Source organism: Sus scrofa, chromosome 1 (assembly GCF_054392235.1).
Source record: "Sus scrofa isolate SSC_HxYL_T2T_F1_AM1 chromosome 1, Sscrofa_HxYL_maternal_Yorkshire_Landrace_v2.0, whole genome shotgun sequence".
In the NCBI taxonomy this organism is placed as follows: Eukaryota; Metazoa; Chordata; class Mammalia; order Artiodactyla; family Suidae; genus Sus; species Sus scrofa.
Window position 1 is genome coordinate 16,412,960 of NC_139383.1, and position 16,612 is coordinate 16,429,571.

Here is a 16,612-nt window from a genome sequence, read left to right on the forward strand (position 1 = left end):
ATTTCTCCCATTGGCGGGGTCTGCTTAATGCACAGCGCACACTGGAGGGGAGGGAGGAAGCCAAAGGGCAGAGAATTTTGTTTAAATTTTTGTCTTGCCTTAAAATGTGAATTTTATTTCGTTAAGAGTACTGATAAAAGCAGTAGAGATAAAGGACTGAATGAAGCCTATGATTTTTAGCTTGTTGCACTAAGGACCCACCCACGACCTGCTACATAACAGGTACACTCTCTGCTCTACATAAGATTAGCCAGGAAAGAACTCCCTGCTAACAATCTTTCTCGGTAGCAAATTGTACATTTCAGGCCTGATTCAAGGCAATAAAAAGAGGCCGATTAGAAACCGAGGGCAGATGTCCCAATAAGGCGAGGGAAGGTGGCGCCAGAGTCGCCCTCGGGCTACGACGGAGGCAGCCAGAACAGCTTGAAAGAAATGTCCGTCCCGTTCTTGAGATGGTCACAAAAGGGGTACAAAACCCTTCAGAGGAGCCCCTTTGAGTGACAGGCTTCCGCTCCAGCTCCCAAGGATTTTCAAAAGGGCCGCGCGAGAGGCGGGGACCCAGGGCTCTGTCAGGTTGGGCGGGGCACCGACCAGACCTGCCTCCAGAGAGCCTCTAGGAAGGGGCGGTGTCGCCGGAGGAATGACGTAAAAAGGCGTCGCGCCGAAGGTGACGCGTGGCGTAGATGACGTCGGGCTATTCCTGTCACTCCAGGCGCTGGTAGCAGAGGAGCGGGCGCCATGGCGGTTCTCCTGGAGACCACTTTGGGCGACGTCGTCATCGACTTGTACACGGAGGAGCGGCCGCGCGGTGAGGCCCGGGCACACTCAACTCTCGCCGGGCCGCGATCTCCTTTCCCCACTTTGCACTTTCCCCACTTTGCCTAGTCCCCGGCGAGGACTGGTTCGAGCTTCTAGGCTGCTGGTCCCCGCGACCGGGCTGTTTTATTAGCGGGCCTTGTTTGAGAAATGTTTTTGAGGAGCATCCCTTCTCCCGCATCTGGTCCTGCTAATCGGGTGGCGAGTACTTGTGGTTATTAAATCCGTGTGTGTGCGTGCGTGTGTGTGTGTGTGTGTGTAATGCCAAGCGCATGTACAGTGCCCATAGCTCTTGTGGCTTTACTGCGTTTTACAAATCCGAGTAACGCAGACTGGTTACTGGTTACTGGTATTCCTTGGTGTGTAATCGGTAAATCTTGAGGAAAGCAGGGAGGACGGGCTAGGAGCATTGTGTGTGGGCATCACTCCTGGCTGGAGGAAGGGCTGCACCAAGCCTTAGCAAACACTCATTGATCGCCCTCTATGCGGGACTTTGTGCCAAGCCCCGGGAGGGCGCCTTGCCGTTGAGGGTCTAATTTTCCATTGGGGGAAAGTAGGCGCGGCAATCTATTTAATTTCTTAAGTGTTGTAGTGGAAGAATGTGTAAGTTGCCATGGAAACCAGAGGAGGGAGTCTTTCTTCCTGGTTGGGGGTGGGGAGAAGCGAAGCTAGCAAAGAATGCAGAACACTTGAACCAGCTCTTTCAAAGATGAGTGGGATCGAGGGTTTTCTTAACAGTTTGCTTGGAATTTTCTGGAAATAGCAAGTAGATCGGTGGCTTGACGGTGGGATGGCAGACTGCGAGTCTGGTCATAGACCTTTCTAAGTTAGTGAACAGCCTTGTGTGCCCTACCGATGATCGAAATCTTTGAAGAGTTTAAAAGCAAGATTGAGGCAGGGCACACTTCCTGTTGTAGGAAGATAATAGGCAGCACTGTGGAGAATGTATCAGAGTGACCAAGGGAGTTTAGTTACCATCAGGGTTCTGTCCCCATGGAATGCAGTCTATCAAAGAGGATGAAACAGGCCTCAATAGGGCACCAGGAGTGCCTCCTGACACACTACACTAAATCCTACACTCAGTTATCCCCAAAAGCCCCACAGCACTCAACCACACATCCATGCTTTCTCATACTGTTGCCTCTACCTTACATTTCTCTCCTTTTGGCAAACCTCCTGCTTATTCAAATCTCAGGTCAAGCATAATCTCTTCTGTGAAGCTCTCTGGTGTCCTTAAGTAGAGTTAGATCCATTTCTTCTGCTCAATCTCAGGCCTTTTATAAATCATACAGCACATATTTTGTTATACATTTACTTGTTGTCCTGGAATCATTTGCACACCTTGGTCCCCTTTCAAGAATGTCACTCTAAAAGAGCAGGGACTGTGCTTTAATTAGCTCTGTATCCTGAGCACCTAGTGCAGTGCCTGGCTCTTTGAGGGCACACACTAAAGGCTCATGTGGAGTAATGCAAATATATGTGTTGCCTTAGGACTCTTTGTGTGTGTGATAGAAACTCAGCTCAAACTGGCTTAAAGAAAATAATTGATTGCCTCATGTTATTGGGGAAAGCTTTTAAGGATGGGAGGACAATGCTTGGCAGGATCTTATGGGGAATTATGGTTTTCATCTCTTGGTTCTGCTTCCTTTTGAATTTGACACTCTCCATATGGAGCCGCACCTGGCAAATGAGTGGACCTTTCCCCGTGGAACTGTGAGAAACAAAGGGGATGTAGAGTTATTCCACTTAATTAACAGATGGAATGGACAAGCAGTTTCTGCAAAGATAGCTTGGAACACTAAAAGCATAAGTCCAGTAAACATGAGATTGGATACCTTCTTTTATGTGTAACTATTAATCTATAGTAAAAATATCCAGACTTATTTTTCTTTTTTCCTCCCTTTCTCTCCCTTCTTTTGTTTTCCTTTTTTTTTTTTTTTACTTTTTATTATAGAAGACTTGAAATATACACAAAAGTAGAAAGAATCATGTAAATGAACCCTCATGTGCTGATGGTCAGCTTCATTTAACGGTCGTGAATACATGTTTCATTTATACCCCCACCTCCACTGGATTTTTTATAGCAAGTCCTTTACATGACATTTATTTAATCTGTAACTACTTAAAGCTGTATCTTAAAAGATAGTTTTGTTTTTTTTGTTTTTGTCTTTTTGCCTTTTCTAGGGCTACTTCCGCAGCATATGGAGGTTCCCCGGCTAGGGGTCGAATTGGAGCTGTAGCTGCTGGCCTGCACCATAGCCGTAGCAATGCCAGATCCGAGCCACGTCTGTGACCTACACCATAGTTCATGGCAATGCCGGATCCTTAACCCACTGAGCGAGGCCAGGGATTGAACCCACAACCTCATGGTTCCTAGTCGGATTCGTTAACCACTGAGCCATGATGGGAACTCCTTAAAAGATAGTTTTTTAAAAAGATGATATAACCACACATCTGAAAAAATAAGCAATGATTCCTTAGTATCATTCATATTTTTCTATGTCTCATAAATATTTAAAAGAATATTTTGTAATTTGGTTTAGGATCCAAATAAAGGCTGTGTATTATATTGGTTGTTGTATCTCTTAAATATCTTTTCATCTTTAGGGTCCCCCCCACTTCTCCTCCCCCCCAAACAATATTTGAGGAAGAGTGTGGATCATTTGTTTTGTAGAATTTTCCTCATTTTGGATTTGACAGATTGTATCCCTGTTGTATCTCTTAATGTAGTCTTCTCTCTCTGTTTCTCATTAATGGCTGCTTAGATGAAGAGTCTTGAGCAAATTCAGGTGTAATGTTTTTGGTAAGAATATTTCATATAAGGTGGTCTGTACTATCAACTGCATCACATTCAAGAGGCACTTGCTGTCTGGTTGGGTCTTTTTGTGATGTTAAAATTGGTTAGAGGTTCAGGCTGTCTACCTGATATGTCTGTTGTAGTCTTCCCAGTAGCTTGTCACCTAAAGATTTTGACAGCCATTGTTGATCATTGCTTACACCCACTGGTTTTGTTTTCCAGTTAAAGGACTACTCCTATATGTTTGACACTAATCCCGGAAGTATATTTTTCTAGAAAATTGATCAAAAGCCTGACATTCAAGACTCTCCAATAACTTGGCCCCATCTTACCTCTCCAGCCTTTTAATTCTCTATTACTCTGTGATACTGAAGTATTATAGATGTTAGACAAGCCTTATAGGTGTTAGACTACTCTTCAGGACCTTCCCCCAAACATTTAAATTCCCATTCTAAGGAGTTCCTGTTGTGGCTTAGCAGTATCCCCACTGGTATCCATGAGGATGGAGGTTCCAACCCTGCCCTTGCTCAGTGGCTTAAGGATTCAGTGTTGTCCTGAGTGTGGTGTAAGTCGCTGACATGGCTCTGATCCCATGTAGCTGTGGCTGTGGTGTAGACCGACAGCTCTAGCTTCAGTTTGACCCCCTCCCTACTCTCTGCTAGTCCAGGTCTTGTAATGCTTACCTTAAGCCTCTGTGAGGTCTTCTCATTTCAGGCAGAAACAATCTCTTTTCCACTCTTGTGGCATTTTTAGAACCACATTGTAGTATTTAAGTGCATAAATGCCTAGCAGCTATGCCTAGTATTGTAACTATTTGTGTTCAGGTGTAAGGATGCAAGTTTAGGGTAAGCTCCTTGAGAGCAGAGACTGCCTCATATATCTGTCTGTTTGATTTCTAGCTAAGTGCTTTGAGTGTTGGTATGTTTCTCTACAACCAGACTATGAACTTGCTTTCTTTTTTTTTTTTTAAGGAAATTTATGATAATGAAGATCTTTATTTTTCATCAAAATTAGTCCCATTATCTTTGGGATTTTTTGTTTTGCTTTTTTAAATTGAAGTGTAGTGGATTTACAGTGTTATGTTAATCTCTGCTGTGGAGCAAAGTGATTCTGTTACACATATATTTAGTTTATATTCTTTTCCATCATGCTTTATCACAGAACATTGCATAGAGTTTCCTGTGCTATACATTAGGACCTTGTTGTTTATCCACTCTATATGTATAATAGTTTGCATCTGTTAATCCCAAACTCCCAATTCACCTCCCCCTCCCCCTTGGCAACCACGAGCCTGTTCTCTATGCCAAACTATGAACATGGTAAGGGCAGAGACCAAAGTTTAATGGCATTTGACTTAACAGCAGTGCCAGGTATCTAGAAGATACTCAGTATTTATTGGATAAATGAGTGGATTTATTTCAGAAAGCTAGTACACGATAAATGTAGGAATTTTTGTGAAGAGCTATTTAATCGTTGTTAAAAAATGGTCCCAGATATTTTATTTTCTCTAATTTATGTTATCTGTACCCATTTTGAGAGACTCTGCTAGATCCTTTCCCATCGTGGTGTTCTCTTTAGTGTGTCCTTTCTTTTATAAAATCAATCCATCAATAAAAGATTGCTTATCTCACCTAAGTTTCAGTTTCCTGTATGGCTTAGATGCACAAGAAATCCAAAGAAAAAGAGAATAAAAAAGAAAATTTAAAATATATTACTTTTTCCTAGGATTTCTACCTTTTTTTAAATGGCTTTGGACATTTGACCATTTTATGTCATAGTTTAGAAAATAAATTAAACTAACTGTGCCTTTATTTGGTTAAAAATGTATTTGTGGGAGTTCCTGTCGTGGCGCAGTGGTTAACGAATCCGACTAGGAACCATGAGGTTGCGGGTTCGCTTCCTGCCCTTGCTTAGTGGGTTGACGATTCGGCGTTGCCGTGAGCTGTGGTATAGGTTGCGGACACGGCTCGGATCCCGCGTTGCTGTGGCTCTGGTGTAGGCCGGTGGCTACAGCTCCGATTCGACCCCTAGCCTGGGAAACTCCATATGCCGCGGGAGCGGCCCAAAGAAATAGCAAAAAAGACCAAAAAAAAAAAAAAATGTATTTGTGGACTACTGTGATATATCTAGTATTTACTTTCTTTCAGCTTGCTTGAATTTCCTGAAGTTGTGCAAAATAAAGTATTACAATTATTGCCTTATTCACAATGTCCAGGTGAGTTGGTGGATATTAGTCATGTTCTTTGTTGTTGGAACCGTCCAGTAAACTGTGAATTAACGAAGTATTCTATGTGTTGTAGAGGGATTTTATCATACAGACCGGTGATCCTACAGGGACTGGCCGTGGAGGAGAGTCTGTTTTTGGGTAAGTTCTTTTATTTTTAAATGAGTAAAAATAGAATTGCCTCTTAATAGTGTTAACTAACATATTTCAATCTGCATTTTAAAATATGGTTCAGGAGTTCCCATTGTGGCTTGGTGGGTTTTAAGAACCCAACTAGTGTCCATGAAGATGTGGGTTGGATCCCTGGCCTTGGTAGTGGATCAAGAATCTGGTTTTGCTGCAAGCTGTGGCGCAGGTCACAGATGTAGCTTGGATCCAGCATTTCTGTGGCTGTGGTGTAGACCAGCACCTGCAGCTCCAATTCAACCCCTAACCTGGGAACTTGCATATGCTGCAGGTGTGGCCATAAAAAAATGAAATAAAATATGGTTCAAATACAGGATTTCCCCCAAGTTCTATAAATGTCTCTAACAAAAACAACAACAAAGGAATGTTTTGACTCATAGTGGCATTTCTATAAAGAAGTGATAACCCTATATGTTAACCTTTGTGCCCTGATATAATCCTAGTACTTCTGTATTTCATGTGGAGAGTACTTATATTGTATATCCTTATTATATGTATTTTTAGTCAACTCTATGGTGATCAAGCAAGCTTTTTCGAGGCTGAAAAAGTGCCAAGAATTAAGCACAAGAAGAAAGGCACTGTGTCCATGGTGAACAATGGCAGTGATCAGCATGGATCTCAGGTTAGGAAATGGTTGAGGAGATGAGCTTTGCTGGAGGGAACCTACAAAAATTGCCTTTTTAAACTATCCAGTAAGGAGAGAATTTCAATCAAAGATATTTGAAAACAAATTACACTATTTTTTCCTATATTAAAACAAATCCTTAATATTTTGTTCTTTTAAATGTAAGCCATGCCTGTTGGGAGGAATTTAGGAAATACAGAAAAGCACAAAGAAAATAACATTAGGTACAGTCCTGTCATTCGTGGATCATCACTGTCCACATTGCGACCCAGTTCCTTTTAGCATTTATTACTCATTTCAAAACGGGTCATGTTGAACGCCTTTCATTCATTTCATTCATTGTCGTCGCAGACCCATTAGGGTAGATATTTTTTTTTTCTCTCTCATAGTTTATATGCGAAAAAACTGGGATTTGGTTTGTTCAAGTATTTTAGACAATCGGGAGAGCATCTGCCTATTTATTAATATTTTATGTTTAAGCTTTGTGCCTTTTACTTAGTATTGGTAACAAGTGGGTGAGAATTCATGCAAGTTTAATGTAGAATCTTTTGTATATTTGTTTGTCAGTGTATAACTGATTTCAGCTTGAATTATATGTATGTATTTGTATTTACTCTGTGTCTTTCTGTATAGTTTCTTATCACTACAGGAGATAATCTCGATTACCTTGATGGAGTTCACACAGTGTTTGGTGAGGTGACAGAAGGCATGGACATAATTAAGAAAATTAATGAGACCTTTGTTGACAAGGACTTTGTACCGTATCAGGATATCAGGTGTGGTTAAAATTTACTATCTGAATGTACTAGAATGTTTTTTGTTTGTTTATTTTTATTTTTTAGGGCCGCATCTGCAGCATAAGGAGGTTCCCAGGCTAGGGGTCTAATTGGAACTACAGCTGCCGGCCTACGCCACAGCCACAGCAACGCCATATTCGAGCCACATCTATGACCTACACCACAGCTCACGGCAACACCAGATTCTTGACCCACTGAGCGAGGCTAGGGATCGAACCTGCAACCTCATGGTTCCTAGTCAGACTCGTTTCCACTGTGCCACAAGGGGAACTCCAAGGAATGTACTAGAATGTTTTAATACATGATGTTTGATATGTAGTAGTGATGGCGTATGTAGGACTAGTTTTTGGATAATTCTAAACTAAGAATTAATACAAGACTATAAGAATCTTTATAATAGAGAAGACCTTTTTTTTAAAAAAAATACTAATTATAATTGCTTATGTTGTGTGGAATTATGAATCCTTTAATTTAGTTTTTTAAAAATGCAGATTATTGGAGTTCCCACTGTGGCACAATGGGATTGGTGGTATCTTGGGAGTGCTGGGACACAGGTTCCACCCCTGGCCCAGCACAGTGGGTTAAGGATCTGGGGTTGCTGCAACTGCAGTTTAGGTCACAACTACAGCTTGGATCTGATCCCTGGCTTGGGAACTCCATACACTGTGGGACAGCCAAAAAAAAAAAAAAAAAAAAATGCAGATTTTTGAAAGATATGACAAAATTACTAAAATTTAGACATTTATATTATATCTTAACATAATGCATAGTAATAAATGTAACATCGAATAATCAAAAACAGTAACAGTAATTGTGAAAGTATATTCATTATTTTTTATTTTTGTTTGTTTTTTGTCTTTTTGTCTTTTTCCAGGGCCACACCTGTGGCATATGGAGGTTCCCAGGCTAGAGGCCTAATTGGAGCTGTAGCTGCTGGCTTATGCCAGAGCGACAGCAACGCAGGATCCAAGCCACGTCTGCGACCTACGCCACAGCTCACAGCAGCACTAGATCCTTTTTTTTTTTTTTTTCTTGTCTTTTTGCCTTTTCTAGGGCCACTTCGGCAGGATATGGAGGTTCCCAGGCTAGGGGTCGAATCGGAGCTGTAGCCTCTGGTCTACGCCAGAGCCAGAGCAATGCAGGATCCCAGACGCGTCTGCGATCGACACCACAGCTCATGGCAACACTGGATCCTTAACCCACTGAACAAGGCCAGGGATCAAACCCGCAACCTCATGGTTCCTAGTCAGATTCGTTAACCACTGCGTCACGACGGGAACTCCCAATGCCAGATCCTTAACCCACAATTTTTTAAATGATTTTTATTTTTTCCATTTTAGTTGGTTTACAGTGTTCTGTCAGTTTTCAACTATACAGCAAAGTGACCAGCCATACATACATGTATACATTCATTTTCTCATATTATCCTCTATTATGCTCCATCATAAGTGACTAGATAAAGTTCCTAGGGCTATACAGCAGGATCTCATTGCTTATCCATTCCGAAAGCAATACTTTGCATCTCTTAACCCCAGATTCATCCCACCCCCCGCCTTGTGAACATATATTCTAATAATATCCTTGTGCAGTAAAATTTAAGAGCATGTGAGGGGGAGTTCTCATTGTGGCACAGTGGGTTAAGAATCCAACTGGTAGCCAAGAGGATGCAGGTTTGATCTCTGGCGTCACTCAGTGGATTAAAGGATCCAGCATTGCTCCGAGCTGTTGTGTAGGTTACAGAAGTGGTTCAGATCTGGTGTTGCTGTGGCTGTGGCATAGGCTGTCAGCTGCAGCTCCGATTCAGTCCCTAGCCTGGGAACTTCCATATGCTGAGGGTGCGGCCCTAAAGAGACCAAAAAAAAAAAAAAAAAAAAAAAAAAAAAAAGCATATGGGGCTTTTGGCATTAGAGATACTTAAGACATTTGTTGTGTTTCTATAAAGAACAAAACATGTATTCTGAAATAACAAAAGTAACATTTGACTTGGATTTATTTCGTAAGGATAAATCATACAGTGATTTTAGATGATCCATTTGATGATCCTCCTGATTTATTAATTCCTGATCGATCTCCAGAACCCACAAGGGAACAACTAGATGTAAGTAGAATCTTTTTGTGATTGAATGTACATACATATTAATGCTTTTCATAGCTTTTGCTTTTTAGCTTATTAAAACTTATTTCTTCAGCATGATTTTCTTGCTTCATCAGTAATACTAGGACAAGTTTAGGGTTCTTTTTCTCTTCCATGGAGATACTCATTTTTCTAGCTATCTTTTTATTTCCCCAATAGACTTTCTTCTGTTTCCTTTCCACTAGAACAAACTTAGTTCTGGAAGCTTATATGAACATCTTGGGAAAATGTTTCTCTTACCTCTTAACTCTCGATAGGGGTGTGAGTTTAAGGCTAAATTAAGTTATCATCTTGTGAAGGAACTTTTCAACTGGGGATTCTCTGGAGCCAGGCTAGAACCCAGAAATTTCTATGGCATAATGTAGACTTTTCTCTCAGATTTTTTAAGGTATAAATTTCTTCTTATGAGACTTCCTCAAAGCTGAATTTATCTTTATAGTTGGGATTTGATGCTTAATTTCTAAGATCATTTATCTTCTGTATTCAGCACTTAGTTGGATACCAGATAGTTTTTATGTAAATGTTTATTTTGATTTAAAAATAAATTAGAAGCTTAATCTGGCTAGTATTATTGAATTAATTTTAATCATTTTTCAGAGGTTTGTAAGTTTGTTTCACCTTTGTAAAACAAATACACATTTGATGGAAGTAAGAATAAAGCATAATGTTTCTTAGTTCTTTCTACTCTTTAAATATATGAGTGATTTATCTGTCTTACAGAGTGGTCGAATAGGAGCAGATGAAGAAATTGATGATTTCAAAGGAAGATCAGCTGAAGAAGTAGAAGAAATAAAGGCAGAAAAAGAGGCCAAAACTCAAGCTATTCTATTAGAAATGGTAAGATAATTACTTTGTTTAAATAGCTGTTCAGCAGTATATTAAATACATGCTCACTATGAGTTTATTTTTGGCATTTTGGTAGTCTTAAAATATTAAAAGTTTAGCTGAGAGTTTTTTTCTGGATTAAATTTTATGTGATATAATAACATGCAAAAGTAAACAAATTTGATTCCACTATCAGTATAGTGCCAAGTGCCTTTTTAAAAAATGGGAAGTGAGTGTCTAGCTTACAAATAGCAATTGAATTTTAGTTGTTTATACTCACCTCATCTTAAAAGATTGTCTCTTGGACTGAATTTTAAGTGTATTAAAGACTAATTCTTTGTATATCTCAAGTATTGAAGCTAAATAGTGGAATAGTAGTTACAGGATAAAATAAACTTGAACAGAAATTGAGCACTCTTAAATATCCTCCTTTTCTGTGTTACTAACAATATGAAGTGATTTAGAGGACAGTTACTCAGTTGATGATTAGTTGACCTCGTGGGCATTTTTTTCATTTTTTAAAAAATTTTATGGGAGTTCCTGTCGTGGCGCAGTGGTTAACGAATCTGACTAGGAACCATGAGGTTGCGGGTTTGATCCCTGGCCTTGCTCAGTGGGTTAACGATCTGGCGTTGCTGTGAGCTGTGGTGTAGGTTGCAGATGTGGCTAGATCCCGCGTTGCTGTGGCTCTGGCATAGGCCAGCAGCTACAGCTCTGAAGACCCCTAGCCTGGGAACCTCCATATGCCAAGGGAGCGGCCCAAGAAATGGCAAAAAGACAAAAAAAAAAAAAAAAAAAATTTTACGGCTGCCCTTTTGGGATATGGAAGTTCCTGGGCCAGAGATTGAATCTGAGCTGCAGCTGTGACCTACATCACAGTTGCAGCCATGCAAGATCCTTTAACCTACTGTACCGGGCTGGGGATCTAACCCATGCCTCTGCAGTGACCTGAGCTGCTGCAGTCAGAGTCTTAATCCACTGGGCCACAGTGGGAATTCCTCATTTCTTTCATCCTTTATAAATTTTTTTTATTACAGTATAGTTGATTTACAGTGCTGTGTCAATTTCTGCTTTATTTTCTTATTTTTGTGGAATAGGCATACCTCCCACATAGTACGTGATCAATAAATGTTGGAATGGATAGATAATACTTAAGTTTTTACTACCGTCATTCTATTTTTTTTTGTTTTTGCTTTTTAGAGCCACACCCGTGACATATGGAGGTTCCCAGGCTAGGGGTCCAGTTGGAGCTGTAGGCACTGGCTTAGCCACAGCCACAGCAACGCCAGATCCCAACCACGTCTGGCAACGCTGGATCCTTCCCCCACTGAGTGAGGCCAGGAATCGAACCTGAGTCCTCATGGATGCTAGTCAGATTCGTTAACCACTGAGCCACAACAGGAACTCCTGTTATTCTTTTATAGTGCTTCAGATTCATCATCTGTTTTAAAATTTATGTTAGCATTACTAGTCTGAAGGAACAAATATTAAAGACTACAACTCAAGAAAACTTTACTGAATTAAAAAAAATTAAAAATGCACAGTTTAATGAGCACACTGTGTTATCTGAGAATATTGACCCAGAACAACCATGACAAATTCTAAGAAAATTACTGGACCTAAGGGAAAATTCTTTGAGTACCTGAGCAGCAAGAGCAAGTGACTTATAAGAGAAAGAAGATTAGGTTATTATCAGAGGCTTTTTTTTTTTTTTTTTTTTTTGTCTTTTTGCTATTTCTTTGGGCCGCTCCCGCGGCATATGGAGGTTCCCAGGCTAGGGGTCGAATCAGAGCTGTAGCCACTGGCCTACGCCAGAGCCACAGCAACGCTGGATCCGAGCCATGTCTGCAACCTACACCACAGCTCACGGCAACGCCAGATCGTTAACCCACTGAGCAAGGGCAGGGACTGAACCCGCAACCTCATGGTTCCTAGTCGGATTCGTTAACCATTGCGCCACGACGGGAACTCCAGAGGCTTTTTTTTTAAAGGGCCAAACCTGTGGCATATGGAAGTTCCCAGGCTAGGGGTTGAATTGGAGCTGCAGCTACCGGCCTATACCACAGCCACAGCAGTGTCAGATCCGAGCCACATCTGTGACCTATGCTGCAGCTTGCAGCAGTGCTAGATCCTTAACCCACTGAGCGAGCCTGGGGATCAAACCTGTGTCCTCATGGGTACTAGTCAGATCGTTTCCAATGAGCTATGATGGGAACCCCAGTTGTTTAACTTTTTGAATTTCACTTATCTTTTTTTGTTTTTGTTTTGTTTTTAATTTTTTAAAGTATTGTTGATTTACAATGGTGTGCCAATTTCTGTTGTATAGCAAAGCGACTCAGTCATACATACATATACATTCTTTTTGTATATTATTTTCCATCATGGTTTATCCTAGGAGATGGATATAGTTCCCTGTGCTATGCAGCAGGACCTTATTGTCTACCTATTCTAAATGTAATAGTTTACATCTGCTAACCCCAAACTCCTAATCTATCCCACTCCTTCTCCCCGCCCCCGTTGGCAACCACAATTCTGTTCTCCGTGTCTGTGAACTTGACTCCTCTTTAAAATGGAAACTGCATGGTTGTTTTAAGAATTGGCAATAATGTATATGAAGTGTCAAGAATGGTATTCACACAAAGTAGGGTCAGGTAAATATTTCAGTTACTGGCACTGTTACTGCCAGGAAGAAGGGAGATTTGAATTTTGAAATCTATTTAGATTTCTTTTTCTGAGCCTGCAGTTTATAATGTAAACTAAGATATTTAGAGAAATCAGCATTGGGGCTTGGATAAGGTATTTAGAATAGGAATTAAATAAATAAGTTGATTTATATTCTTGTTTATCATTTAGGTGGGAGACCTACCTGATGCAGATATTAAACCTCCCGAAAATGTGCTGTTTGTGTGTAAATTGAATCCAGTGACCACAGATGAAGATCTGGAGATAATATTCTCAAGATTTGGGCCAATAAGAAGGTAATCTCTAGCATTAGTTAAAAATTTAGGAAAACTAGGTATTAGAAGTTTTCTAATGACATTTTTTGAGTGTGAACTCCAGGTGAATTTTGTACTGGTAAGTTTTACCACTGCACAGTAGGGAAGAAAATATGTATGTAAATGTGTTTGTATTTGTGTGTAGAAATTGAGTGATTTGGAGTTACCCTTGTGACTCACCGGTAACGAACCTGACCATGAAGACTCAGGTTTTTTTTTTTTTTTTTTTTTTTTTTTTTTCTGGTCTTTTTGTCTTTTTTGCCATTTCTTGGGCCACTCCCTCGGCATATGGAGGTTCCCAGGCTAGGGGTTGAATTAGAGCTATAGCCGCTGGCCTACGCCAGAGCCATAGCAATTCAGGATCTGAGCCACATCTGCAACCTACACCATAGCCCACAGCAACGCCAGATCCTTAACCCACTGAGTGAGGCCGGAGATCACACCTGCATCCTCATGGATCCTAGTCAGGTTCTTTACTGCTGAGCCATGATGGGAACTCCTAGTTTTTATTTTTAAATTGTAGACATCATATACTGACCTCCGGCTAAGGAAGATGAGGACTTACCTCTATTTCTGTCCTATCTTCTTCATTCTCCCTGCCTACTCCTTTGTTTTTGTTTTTGGTTTTATTGGCCCTGCCTTCAGCATACAGAAGTTTCCAGACCAGAGTTCGAATTTGAGCTGCAGCTGTGACCTATGCCACAGCTGCAGCAAAGCTGGATCCTTAACCCACTGCACCATGCAGGGGATCACACCTGCGCTCAGCAGTGACCTGAGCAGAGACCAGAGGTCCTTAACCTCTGTGCCACAGTGAGAACTCCTTATTTCAGGTTTTTAAAATGAGACTTAAGATACATGAGGAAAAGGGTTAAGCCAGCTCCTTTAAATTCCACCTTATTGGCCCTTTCAGTTGGTTATTAAGAGGGATTAGTTCTGTATAATAGCTATACTTAATGAGATTAAGTTTGAGCTTGGTTTAAAATTCAAAAACTCCAAATCATAAGTTTACTAAGGCATTCCGGTCGTGACACAGTGATTAACGAACCCGAACCTGACTAGTATCCATGAGGACGAGGGTTCAATCCCTGGCCTTGCTCAGTGAATTAAGGATCCGGTGTTGCTGTGAACTGTGGGGTAGGTCACAGACTCTGCTCAGATCTGGCGTTGCTGTGGCTGTGGTGTTGGCCAGCGGCTGTAGCTCCAATTCAGTCCCTAGCCTGGGAAACTCCATATGCCATGGCTGCCACCCTAAAAAGACAAAAGACAAAAAAAGTAAATTTATTAAACACGCATATATATATATATATATATATATATATATATATGTATGTGCGTATATTATTCCACAGTTACAGTAGTCTATAACTCATCCGTATTTGAACTTGAAATCAATTATAATTTAAAAGAATTTTTAGAAGTAATTTCCTTTTGCCAAAGGAAAATTAAATATTTTAATCTTATTCTTTCTTCATTGTTTAGCAATTTATGCTTGTAGACCTAGATAGGGCATTTATAGTAGAATCTAGAAAATTTGTCTACTAGACTGGTGAGATATTTAAAAGAAAATAATTATTATTGAAATTTGGAGAAATAGAATTCTATGAATTTAATAACTGGGTTATTTTGGTTTTTATTTTTGAAAATGCTTTTTATTTTCAGTCACTTTTTTACAAATTTTCTTTCAGTTGTGAAGTTATTCGGGATTGGAAGACTGGAGAATCCCTGTGTTATGCGTTTATTGAATTTGAAAAAGTAGGTCATAAGTATGGATATGTTGAGTTTGTATGTATTTTGTTCTTCTGTGGTATTAAAGTGTGAAAATATATAGAACTTTCTCTAGTCTCTAAGATTAGAAAATTAGTTTGCTCTCTCAGCACCCGAGAAAAATAACTTTATTATATTCAAATAGGGGATAAATTTACTGTTAATGTTAACGTATGTACCTTTACTTAGGGTTCAGTTTCAACCTACCTGAATGTATCTTTAAAATTTTAAAAGTTTTAGGTAAAGTCTTTCACATTCTGTAAATAAAGCTTTTTTTTTTTTTTTTTTTTTTTTTTTTTTTGCCATTTCTAGGGCTGCTCCCTCGGCATATGGAGGTTCCCAGGCTAGGGGTCGAATCGGAGCTGTAGCCACTGGCCCACGCCAGAGCCACAGCAACTCGGGATCTGAGCCGCGTCTGCAATCTACACCACAGCTCACGGCAACGCCAGATCGTTAACCCACTGAGCAAGGGCAGGGACCGAACCCGAAACCTCATGGTTCCTAGTCGGATTCGTTAACCACTACGCCACGACGGGAACTCCTGTAAATAAAGTTTTAGTGCTCTTTAGGTAGCTGTATAATTGAGTAATAGAGAAAGAACCATACTGGGTGTTAAGATCTAAATACTAATCTTAGCTCTGTTGCTGACTTACTACTAGTCTATGACATTTGGCAGTTTATTTAGAATTCTTCTTTCTAGGCATTATCTTCCTTATAAATAAAACTTGAATATTGGATTAGACGGTACTTTCTAGATCTATGATAGTATTTATAGCTTATGTTATGAAAATAACTTTCTTTAAGCAAGCATTATGCTATTTGACCTGCATTTAATCCTCACAACTCTGTAAGAAAGGTACTGTCCTCCTTTTCCAAATAAGTAAACTGAGACACACAGTGGAAGTGTGACTTGTTTAAAATCATGCCCCTGATAGACGTCATAGCCTTTGGTCCTGATGTTTTATTTTTAAAGAAATAGTTAATAACTCAATTGATACTTTATGTAACAAATATTAATTACTATCTGTGTATATAAAATTGTTCAGATTTAAAAATATTGCTAATACTCAAATTTAGTGTAATTCTTTCAGAAAACATCAAATTTAAATGTAACATAGTGATTAGGAACATTCATATCAACTCTATTTCTTCTCTGCACTTTTCTTCATCTGATAAATACAGAGGTTGTATATACCCTTAGGATTTGAGCTTAGATACATCTGACTCTGTCTCAATGCTTTTAGCCTTTCTATTAGTCTCTGCTGTTTCTTTATGCAGCTGATGTGTGTCCAATAATAGCTCTTTCTCAGTTATGGTTATTCCAAAGCATTTTTCGAACAGCTTCTATATTTCAGGCACTGCAGTAGGTCCTAGGAGTACAGGATGACTAATGGAGGATTGAGGAAGAGAGACACGTAACAAATTGTAGCTAGACACTGTGCCAGGTA

General features: G+C 40.0%; 1 protein-coding gene and 1 long non-coding RNA gene across 5 annotated transcripts in view; one reads left to right on the forward strand and one right to left on the reverse strand.

The window, feature by feature from the left end:
* Positions 1–705: 705 nt before the first annotated feature.
* PPIL4 (peptidylprolyl isomerase like 4) overlaps positions 706–16,612 on the forward strand; it is a 45,576-nt gene continuing 29,669 nt past the window's right edge. For all 4 annotated transcript variants that reach the window (XR_014844759.1, XR_014844762.1, XR_014844763.1 and 1 more), the window contains exons 1-9: positions 706–808; positions 5,761–5,828; positions 5,914–5,978; positions 6,528–6,645; positions 7,282–7,424; positions 9,447–9,543; positions 10,300–10,416; positions 13,258–13,382; positions 15,086–15,152. Coding sequence is in view for 1 of the 4 variants with exons in the window: in XM_021086908.2 (XP_020942567.1) it covers positions 739–808; positions 5,761–5,828; positions 5,914–5,978; positions 6,528–6,645; positions 7,282–7,424; positions 9,447–9,543; positions 10,300–10,416; positions 13,258–13,382; positions 15,086–15,152 (870 nt within the window). In the remaining 3 variants the exon portion in view is untranslated. The remainder of the gene's footprint in view (positions 809–5,760; positions 5,829–5,913; positions 5,979–6,527; positions 6,646–7,281; positions 7,425–9,446; positions 9,544–10,299; positions 10,417–13,257; positions 13,383–15,085; positions 15,153–16,612) is intronic.
* Positions 2,731–9,331, reverse strand: LOC146405942 (uncharacterized). Its single transcript, XR_014844781.1, has 2 exons — positions 8,726–9,331; positions 2,731–4,864 (listed from the first exon to the last, which is right to left on the reverse strand). It is a non-coding gene; the product is annotated as an uncharacterized LOC146405942 (long non-coding RNA).